We start from the raw sequence: 10,946 nt of genomic DNA, 5'->3' as shown, positions 1-10,946 counted from the left end.
AGTTTAAGCAAACAAAATTATCAAGACCTATCTGTTGTTTTTCAGTGTATCCAGTCTCAACGCCCCACACCATATACCTCTACACGCGTAGACACGCGGGGCCGGTGGTGTCAGGTGTAGATGATGTATGTGTGATGACATTTGTGACTGCGTTATGGCAACATAATATTTGGCATGCATCGTTTGTGACGCAACGTTTTTTGTTTTTTTGTTTTGCCAGTTTAGTTATGATGCATTGACCAGGTCTTACCCCCTCAATGTCTGCTCATGTCTAAATGCCTCTGACTTGATTGCCAAGATATCATGGGTGACTAGTTTTGTTATTAGGGCTGTGAACAAATGTGCTTTGTGCAGTTGATGAAGAGATGGAGAGAGAGAGAGAACAATAACAGTGGGATACTGTTATCTTAATGCACCTGAGGCTTTTATCCCATCCTCCTGCACCATTCTTGTTCCTTAGGCCCTGCGTATCCTCTCATTAGTACACCACATAACAACCAGTGCTGCAAACCTGTGTGAAGAGAGAAACTGCATATAGTCAACTTGATGTAGGCTTGTGTGTGTGTGTGTGTGTGTGTGTGTGTGTGTGTGTGTGTGTGTGTGTGTGTGTGTGTGTGTGTGTGTGTGTGTGTGTGTGTGTGTAAATTGTCTGTGGGGCTCCATATATCCATATAGAACTATTTTTAAAGAATCTAAGCTAAGAAAAACTCTAGAACATTTGCTGATCCCTGCTATTTATTTATTTAAAGAAAATTAAGTCATTTGAACATTTACATTACATATTACATGTAAATATTACATGCTTATCTAATAACATTATAGTTAGGTAGAAGTGTTGCTGCACTATTTAACATCATAAATATAGATTTAGCTTCATAGTATTGTGGAACGCTTCTATAAATATAGTATTGCAAGTTGTTTGTGTGTGGTGGGTGGATGAGCAGGCGTGCATGTGACTTTTTGAAAATCCACCCTGGGTCATGGACTGTGTGAAATGCCTTGGCAGCAGAGAGCATCTTGAGAAAGAGACACGCTACTAGACCAAAGTGCTGCCTGAAGCAATGAACTCTCCACTAGGACTGAGCCTGACTCAAGAGGTCACAAGATGAAGGGAGGATGATGTGGTTTTATCCTCTGCACTGGGATAATGGGGTGCTTCCCAGTGCCCCAAAACCAAGTACACTCTCTATCTATGTCTCACAAGCTTAATCTCATCTGTCAATCTTCGGACCCTGTACTTCTGACTACTGTCCCCAACCTGTCTACAGTCAGCTGCATCTATTGATTTATTCTTATTATTCTACAGCTATGATTTTATGCACTTTATACATATTATCAATCATATTTATATTGATTCAGCTTTTATTTCTTTATTACTTTTTTCTTTAAATCAAAATTTATTTCTATTTTAACCATTTATCTTTGTTTTAATGCATTTTTATCTTTTCATTCATTTTTAATATTTTATTATTTATTATTGAAATAACTTGTTCATGTAACTTTTGCTGGGGTTTTTTTTTAATCATTTTTGGCAAAAATCTTCCCAATGTCAAGTCAAATTTATTTATATAGTTATATAGTGCTTTTTGCAACAGATGTTGTCACATAGCCCCCAGTGAGCAAGCCAAGGGTGACAGTTTCAAGGGAAAAATCCCTAGAGCATGAGGAAGAGACCTTGAGAGGAACCAAGACTAAAGGGGGTGCAGGGGGTATGTGATAGATGCAAGGATGTAACAAGCTTTATTATTTAGATTCGTCTATGTTTCTGACAAATTTATGAGGACCTTTGAATTGACACTGTGTATGAAAATTGTTCTAGAAATAAACATACTTTGCCTTGCAGTATTTATGGCCAATTTATGCACCAACAGTGGCGTGGTAATTAGATTGTTTGTTCTGTGTTTCAGTGATTTTGTAGAGATAAACATTTAGGCTCTGTAACAGCCCGAGTGCCGCAGGGCAAGGAGCCGGACGTACAGACTCCTTCGACGCATACAACAGTGGCACTCACACATAACGTAAACACCAAACATGAACGATGTGACCAAGAACAAATGCAACACGAACAATAACCGACCCCGATGCACACACCAACAGGGGTTTAAATACATATAGACATAAAGGAGACTAAACCAGCTGCAGGTGTGTGCTAAACAACTTGGTTACAAACAAGACAAGTCACAGTCAATGAGAAACTCCCACTGCACGTGGTGAGCCGTACCACGCGATCAGCAGGAAGGGGAGCGTTCCGTGACAGCTCTAGTAATACTGCGTTGATTTCATGGTGAAACAGAGCTGAAACAGAACGTCCCACCTTTAGAGACTCAGTCATCCCTGCTGCATAGATGTCACATGGCTGTGATGTCAGATCCGTATCTATCCTCACCAAAGACGGTAGATAAGAAACGCCATATAAGGAATATGGAATTATGATAAAGTATTGTTTATGATGTCATGACTGGAGTTAATAAACATAAGTCAGCACGAACATATATATATATATATATATATATATTACACTTCCTACACCTTTGAACACACTATGCAGTGTGTTTTCACACTCCTTGGTATCAACCATATCTCAAGATGCAAGCTAAAGGATGTATTACACAAGTATTCACCTTTTCCATAAATAAATGTAGCATTTTGTAAAATCCATTGCTTCATTACTTCCTTGTTAGTACTATAAGTAATATGAGAAGATCAGAAATCTAAGAAAATACTGGATCAAGGCATTTATGAAACTTTTCAAGATTTTAATGACGCAATTCCTTTTTATCACTTGCTAAGATAAACAGTAAGATTCCAATTTCTGTGGTTATGAGTATGAGACATTATGTATGGACTAATACCTTTGACATAAATCAGTTCATGTGGTATAGGAGATGAATAACAGATGAGTCTGGTGCTTTGTACACCTAATATGAGATGTAACAGTGTTTGGCGCCTGGATGACTGCCATGTTGCCTTGCTTAACTCAGTGATAGGTCACATCCTCCCTGCTGTCGCACTGGGGCAAAGGTGAACGAATGAGTGACGCAAAGACACCACAGGACTAGAAGGAGGGCAACCGCCCATAACATGCTGACATTTCAGCAGTGGAAACTCTGAAACGTGGTACCTGACTAGCTGAGACCAAAGGTAAGGTAGAGTTTGTTCTCTGCAAAGATCTCAAACAGTTGCTCGAATCTAGTAATGCACAAATGGGTTTAGCATAACCCAATATGTAAATATATGAATATGTAGTTCATTACATATTGCTGTATTCGTGTTAGTGGCTTGGCTTGCTTAAGTGCATTTATAAAAAAGGACTGGATTCAAATAAGGGTGAAAACATTTTAGGATGATATTTGTGAAGCAGTATTTTTGAGGAACTCTAGCAAACTTCAGTTTTTCTACTTCCCAACAATAACACATACCTTGGTGAAGACCTTTTTCGAGCTTAGGCAAACTGAAAAATTAAATATAAAATATAAAAATGCACTAAATGTCTAAATGCAGTCAAAAACTAATGTAATTTACTTCACTACTGACAAGATAAACTTAGTGTTTTTTTACAGATTAAATTATGTTACTGCTTCATGAAAGAATCAAAGAGATTACCTTGTTCACCTTTAAACCACTTATCTCAGTGTTTGGATTAGCATTGCTTGTTACTGTTTGTTTAGATGATGGGACTGCTTCCTTTGCTGACTACTGAAAGCATTGCCTTCACTTGTCAGACTCATGTATATATTTTAACATATTTGTATCATTTCTTTCCCTATTATCTTTGCTATTTTGGTATTGTTATTTGTTTCTAAACTGTTTGTGCTGGTTGAACAGGATGGATTATGCCAAGAAGTCTCTCAATCTGTTCTCAGCTTCTTCTCTCTCCAAGTGAGTGCCTTAGCATTGTCTTTACAATATTTCCAATGTTCATGGTTATCTGAGAGCACAAGAGTGCTGCCTCATTTCTAAAAAACAATTAAATAAACTCTGTGTGTGTGTGTGTGTGTGTGTGTGTGTGTGTGTGTGTGTGTGTGTGTGTGTGTGTGTGTGTGTGTGAGTGTTTGTGTGCAGTATATCCCACAGATGTGTGTCAGCCAGTGCTTCGGTCCTCCCAAGCTTTAGCCCACGGCCCAGACCCTTTCGAGTCACCAACTCCAACCGCTCCATAAAAAAAGGGATCATGGCAGATGGACTGAGTGATCTACTGAACAAGGTGAGGATAGGAGGAGAACGTGGAGAGGACAGGAGGAGGAGAGGAGAAGAGGAGGAGCAGAATGAGTGGAAGGACATGAGAGGGAGTCGAATCATGTGGATAGTCCTCTGAGGGCCCCTCACAATCACTTCAAAGTGTGAAATGAGTCAGCAGATGAGGAGAGAATGGAAGAAGGAGAGAGGGCTGACTCAGCCATTGAGGCGTGGATAGAGAAGCCAAGAGAAATAGGCTGACTCGGCGTTGAGGCACAGCTAGAGAAGCCAAGATAGAGTAGGAGTGGGAAGTGTTCCGACTTTGATACTGGGCTCGTAGAATTATCTATGATTTAAATGTGTCATTCCTAGGGCACATTTGTCAATGGAAATAACCGCAAAAGCACTACCATTCACATTTTTGGTGCAATTTAACATTGGTTTAATATATAGTACAATTCACATCCTTTAAATTTCATGAAATCATTCATACAAAAGAATGTTTGATTAAAGATTATGCTAATGATTAAAACTGTTAACAACTACCTAATTAATTAGACTCCCAATAGATCTTGACAAATACAATGGCATCTTCTGTGTTTCTTTAACATTGCTATGGGCAATTCCAAGTTGACAGAAATTGTCCTTTAGCTTGGAACATATAATAAATAAGTGTTGATATTAGCACAGCCCTGCCATACTTGCATCTGCCTTTACTATCTTTCCTTAAGTAAATTATGAGAAAATGTTTTCTAAATTTCATGAATATCTTTTTGAACATTATAATAATGGACATGTTATTAGGGAATACACATGATGAAGGAACCAGTTAATAAACACCTCATTTGCCTGAGTCACAAGTTCTAACTGGAGACTGGTTTGCCATTTGACCCCTCAGATAACGGATGCATTCCATGTGTCCTGCGTGGCAGATCTGGTGCTGGACGAGGATGGGACTGGAGTGGACACAGAGGAGTTCTTCCACACACTGAAGGACAGCACTGTGCTCATGATCCTGGAAAAGGGAGAAATGTGGACTCCTCAGCAGGTAAGAGACCCAAAAACCTCAATATCGTGCTTTTACAGGGAGTGCCTTATGAAACAGGACTTACCGTGCATGATGTAAGCATTCCTAACTGACTCATAAATACTTTGCTCTGTTCACATAAGCCCAAAAATCACAATGCTATTTGTAAGTCCATTATGTCATGTCAGACATAAAAAGCATTATAAAGTTGTTTTTTCTAAAGTCACCACCTAAGGTGTCCCCTAAGTTTTCATAGCCTGTAATAATGGATTCCAGTAGTGCAGAGTAATTATTTAGAGAATTCACCATGGTGTTGCACTGCTGACAAATAGCAGCGCCCCAGGCCTAGTGGCTCCCTCTGCCAAGTCCATTTCCTCTATGCTAGGCTGACCAGCAAGCCTGAATAAGAGCAGCATTTATGCACCACACTGAATCTCCTCTGCTTAAAATGGTGTTTGTCCAAAGCAGGTAATTTATATATGCGCTTCATTATGTCTGTAATGATTTTCAGGTACCCGAATTCCATTAACCTTCATGTTTATTTGGTTCTCTCCATGCTGAGCTTGTCATATTAGCATATGTCATTTCCTACTCCCTCCCCTGTCCATCATTCGCCATCACCCATCTCTTTGAATGCATCAATCTGTATTCAAATGTTCATTAAATTAATTTTTGAGAGACCGAATGGGGCTGGAGGAGTGGAGAGGAGGTGGAAAACAGTGGGGGCAAATCTGACCCAACTCTTGCATTCATCCATTACATTTTAACAGAGAGTATCAAAAGTTAAACACACACACGTACAAGCACACACTCCAGAGTAGAAATTCCACCACATAATTTGCCTGGGGCACTTTTCAGTTGTGCACATCAGTCAGGATGTTGAAAAATGTGATTCTGAGACTCTGTCCTTCAAGAACACTGAATTATCATTACTTTTAACACTTTTAACTGTGAAGTATGCAGTAGTTATCACAAACACAAACAATGCAGTAGGAGACATAGGTTATGTTTTTACAGAGATCCCTGTCACAAGACCAAGCTGGAGAGCAAAAGTCGCAGCTGAGGAAGGATCTAGCCAAACTGACGCTGGACCTCTACAAAAACCATCCAAAAGAATTCATTGGCTGCCTGAATGTACAGATGACTCTCTATGGGATGTACTCCATGTCATATAACCTGCAGTGCTACCATGCCAAGAGGATGCTGAGGTGAGCAAAGTGTATTCTACTACATTCTGTCCAATTCAAACCTAAAGCTGCTATGATATTTAAAATGTGCTTATAGGTAAGCAGAAGCAAAGCTTGTAGCCTGTGAAATCCCAGCATAAACTAGAGAACATGGCTAAATGCACTGTCACAGAGCTTTACTGTGTATTGCAGTCTTATTGTAGTCTGTGGTTTTTTTTAATGTATACTTCTTAATTATGCTTTCGTAGATGCTGTTTTTGCGGAACTGCATTAGAAATTTTGTTGTACAGTTAGGAGTAAAAATGGCTTATGCTAATTTTGAAGCAAATCAGTAATCACTTGTGTCTTGAACATTCAAATACTCCAAGCAATGTAACAAGATAAGTGGAACTTATTTAGAGAGCGTCATGCATAAAATGCCTTTAATAGCTTCAATTCCTGAAGAAATATGATCAGCAGGATGATCAGCATGAATTTCAAGTGGATCAGAAATCTTCTGCTTTTCAATTGCACTACAAATCTAAAACATTAGTTGCTGTTTGTGACAGTTCTGATCAACTCAAGAAATAGGATTCAAACCACTCAGAGACACTGCAGTGAGACTCTACAACAGTCCTCTAAAATAGCTTCATCCTGCTACAAAGTACACAAATCTGTATTGGACTTGAAATAAAACTGATGATGAGGTTAAAATGCAAAATGTCAGCTTCAACATTGATTGAGCATTGATTGATTGATTGCGACAGATATTAGCTCATTGGCAAATTACTGAGAGAATGCACTGTAAACAGACAGACAGAAGTCACACACAGACAGACAAACAGATAAAAAGACACAGATGTGTTATCTGTGTGGCAGTGTGAATAGCTCAAACACAATGAATCTGACAATTTCAGTTCTGATTTGGGACACTATCCATTACTTGACAAATCAACTCAGTCTGAACAGCCAGATTGGAGATTTTATGTCAATCCAACTCAGTTTTTGTCATAATTTTAAACTGGCAGGAAGACAAATCTACAACAGGTGCATCCAGATGTTCCTCTTTGTAAGATAGCTGCCATGTCTCCACAGAGAGCCAGAATTAAAATCTTGACCCTCTTTTGCCTTCTAGCTCTCATTATAATCTGTTGCCAAATTTGTAGCCTGCCACATTGACAAGAGCATTAGCAAGACTAGTTGTTGCTGTGGTTTGCTGAAGTGAGAACAAGATGAATATGTAACATGGAGCACTGTTTCATTGTACATATGGGTCAGTTCAGGTGTATGATCTGTTCAGACTGTTGGATATAGATCACATTTAGAAGGTAGTGTGAAGGAGCAAATTAAAAAAAATATCAGATTTGGGCAGCAAAACGGATGTGGGCCACTTTTACCTGCAGTGTGAACATAGCCATAGATAGATAGATAGACTGACAGACAAACAAGCACTTCTGTTGATTAATCATGTCTGCTGCTTCCTGTTGGCAGGGAGGTCCTAAGATGGACTCTCTTCAGCATGCAGGCCACCGGTCACGTGTTACTGGGGACCTCCTGCTACATGCAACATCTTCTTGACGAGGACGAGAAAGCTGAGGCACAGGTGGCATGGGAACATGCAGCTAAACCAATACAGGCCATTCAGTGGAGAAAGAAAAACTAGAAACCTGGGAGTAGACAAGCCACACAGATGGCAATGGCCTTGTTTTTCTCCTAAGCAAATGGCTTGGAAACCATTAAGGTGTCATATTTCATGTTAGGGAGTATAATGGCATGGCAAAACTTGGTATCAGAATAACCGGGAAGCCACTGTACTTGATATATTTTGCTATTTGCACTTGATAGTTTAAGTTATGTACATATTTTTGCGAATGTGTGTTTCTAACAATGGAGCTATTAATATTTATTCACAATTCCACTTGCTACCACACACTGCTATTTTTAATTTTGATACAATTTATTATTTTGTCTCTTGTTCTTTTCTAAAGTGCTAGGGTTAAACATTAAGTTTGGATGCTTCTTCAGGTCTTGTCAGGCCTTCGGGTTTCTGGCTGTGTATTCATAAGTCTTGATCTTTAGCAAAGTGTGTGTGTGTGTGTGTGTGTGTGTGTGTGTGGTGTGCATTCTGCATGTACCCTGCAGCTGTAAGCCCAGTGCTAGGAAAGGGGATGACATGCATGTCTGACTGGCCTGGGCTGTAATTGGACTCTGGACGGGAGCTTTCCTACATCCCACATCAGCCCATAATTGCCTCTGAGGGAGAATGAGAGGGAAGGACTTGGGGTGTGGGGGTAGGGTGGGGGGGAATAGATAAAGACAGAGAGAGAAAGAGGACATGAGAATATTATAAGACGGAGAGAAAAAAGGAGGGGCTGAGCTACACAGATTAACAAATGAGAGAGAGAGGCTGGTGAGAGAGAAAAAGAAAGTGAATGAGAGAGAAGGAGCTAGAGAGAGAAATAAGGATAGGCACAGCTGAAGGGGGTAGAGTGGAGGGGACGGAAATGATGCCTTTCACAGAGAGGAAAGTGGATGACGCATTTGGATCCTGCACATACCACTCCACACCAGTCAACGGCCTTTCCAAATCATGCCCATTCACTCTCTCAAGGCTCCCACTGCGGCCTTGCTGCCGGCGGGGCAGTTTGTTAGTGCCTCCGCTTTAAAAGGCACTGGCAAACTGATGATTAGGCAAACACAATTAGAACATTAAGCTGCCCTGTTTACAACAGGTTCCCTCATGTTTCAACAAATAGGGTCATAACTAAAATTAACTGTGGGTGAAGTTGAGATGAGGAAATGTATGTAATGATTTGACTTTACACAATACTAAGCATCTCTCATTTAAATGTCAATATTGCCATACTGAAAAATGTCAGCAAGAAGCAAAACAGATGGTAATGGCACCTATATGAAAGTTCCAAGTCATGCCCTATACTTTGTTCTCTTCTCTGTATCTCAAACGTGCTCTGAACTAAGGTGGCTGTGTCTTCAGTTCAGGCAGCCACTCTGCAGCATGGGTGCTTCTGTACACTGTACACTGCAGAATTTAGTTCCAAGCCAGAGCAGCACACCTGATCCAGCTAATCAAGACCTTCACTATCCCGTGAATATCCAACCCAGGTGTGTTTCTTGGGCTGCTTAAAGGAGCAGTATTGTGCCTGCTATTCTAGAACAGAAGTAATATAGTCTTTATAATGATTTGTACATATGTAAAATAGATTTTTATAGTACATAATACTATACATTTTAAATACTATACAGAAAATACAATAAAAACATAATTCAAATATGTTTCATTAAAATTTCCATCTTTGACAATAGGGAATTATCAAGATGTAACAAGATGTAACACACACAGATACACACAAACCTCTCATGTAAGAATGAACCATTCCCTGAAGAGGCAGGTCTTGGAGAAATGTCTCATTTGCTGTTGTAGTGTGAAAATAATCTTTTGCAAGGCTTTTAACTAATTGGTTATTGATGTAAAGGACAAAGAAATATGGTCAGTTAGTTTATTGATCCTCAGTCTCAAAAGAGGCAATTTCACCATTCCCTATTGAGAAGTTATTTAATTACCGGGTATGCTGCATTCTCACTAACTTAGTGATGTTAGGTTTCAGACTAGTAGAAAATCTTATTTACATTTCATATTTGTTACAAATGTATGTTTCTGTATATTTAGATATAGGTTAAAATTTATGTATATATCATATATCCTAGTGTTCTGAGACCTTCAGCAGAATCCCCTTTTTTTTCACAGTAAAGCAGTATTTTCACATAGACACAAATGCAAGCAAACTTGCATGTGCTCATATGCATATCCATCCCCTCTGCCCCCACCACTTTTTAGAATGTGTATTTGAACCACACTGAAGTTCTCAGTGGTCTTTGTAATGCTGCATGAGGCATTCAGTTTGGAGTGTCTGAGAGAGGCGAGCAAGCACAAATGGAATGTGACGGATAGAATGCTATCCAATTCCACCCAGTCCAAACGTGTTCCTCTGCATTTTGATTAATAGCACTGCATGTAGCCATAATATAACGTGTCATTTAATAACACTTATTACCACAGAATGGAATCAGGACCAAATACCACGAGAGCCTCAGATCAAACATTAAGTTTAGAGATCAAGATCTTTTAGGACCTGTAAGAACAAGACCGATGAATGTGATGTTGAGGGGGGTTTGAGAGTCAGCTCCCCAGTGTAGGACCAAACTACCAGTGGAGCCATAGCATGGCAACAGGAATAACACTGGCTGCCTGTGTAGCCTGTCCTTTCCTTCACTAACTTGTCTGTCTTTGTTTGTAGTCTCTCTCTCTCTCTTTCTTTCCCTCTCTCTCTCTCTCTCTCTCTCTCTCTCTCTCTCTCTCTGTCACACACACACACACGCACACACATATGCATACACCTACAGAGTGGTGATCCAGGAGCTTCCATATTGTAATGAAAAATGTACAGACAGAAAAACTCAGCAACTTCACAAAGCTAAATAAACTTTTTTGTTTGTTTGTTTATTGTGTATTTATTAGAAATCGTATTTTTAATAAATATGCTCTCTAAACGAGGCTA

At 39.5% G+C, this 10,946-nt stretch overlaps 1 protein-coding gene across 3 annotated transcripts; it reads left to right on the top strand.

Annotated features, from left to right (window-relative positions):
* The first annotated feature begins 3,041 nt into the window (after positions 1-3,041).
* On the top strand, positions 3,042-10,774 carry cidec (cell death inducing DFFA like effector c). 3 transcript variants are annotated; one of them, XM_081718137.1, is made up of 6 exons: positions 3,042-3,141; positions 3,826-3,879; positions 4,063-4,204; positions 5,075-5,224; positions 6,206-6,411; positions 6,939-7,846. In XM_081718137.1, the coding sequence occupies exons 2-6, from the start codon at positions 3,827-3,829 to the stop codon at positions 6,958-6,960; spliced, it is 573 nt and encodes a 190-aa protein (XP_081574263.1). In that variant the 5' UTR covers positions 3,042-3,141; position 3,826; the 3' UTR covers positions 6,961-7,846. The 3 variants fall into 3 exon arrangements, with proteins under 3 accessions (XP_081574263.1, XP_026853412.1, XP_081574262.1); XM_026997611.3 differs by lacking the exon at positions 6,939-7,846 and adding an exon at positions 7,861-10,774 and having other exon boundaries at positions 3,043-3,141; positions 6,221-6,411; XM_081718136.1 differs by lacking the exon at positions 6,939-7,846 and adding an exon at positions 7,861-10,774 and having other exon boundaries at positions 3,043-3,141.
* The last annotated feature ends 172 nt before the right edge of the window (positions 10,775-10,946 follow it).

This window comes from Electrophorus electricus, chromosome 7, assembly GCF_041902795.1.
Source record: "Electrophorus electricus isolate QZ-2024a chromosome 7, ASM4190279v1, whole genome shotgun sequence".
NCBI classification, from domain to species: Eukaryota; Metazoa; Chordata; class Actinopteri; order Gymnotiformes; family Gymnotidae; genus Electrophorus; species Electrophorus electricus.
This window is presented reverse-complemented; position numbering and strand designations above follow the sequence as displayed.

What these genes read in the sequence shown, in the direction of transcription:
- cidec (XM_081718136.1), top strand. Translation starts at nt 3,827, where the DNA reads ATGGATTATGCCAAGAAGTCTCTCAATCTGTTCTCAGCTTCTTCTCTC. An exon ending in TGAGTGATCTACTGAACAAG is followed by an intron (nt 4,205 to 5,074) that starts GTGAGGATAGGA and finishes TTGACCCCTCAG; the next exon opens with ATAACGGATGCATTCCATGT. An exon ending in CATGCCAAGAGGATGCTGAG is followed by an intron (nt 6,412 to 7,860) that starts GTGAGCAAAGTG and finishes TCCTGTTGGCAG; the next exon opens with GGAGGTCCTAAGATGGACTC.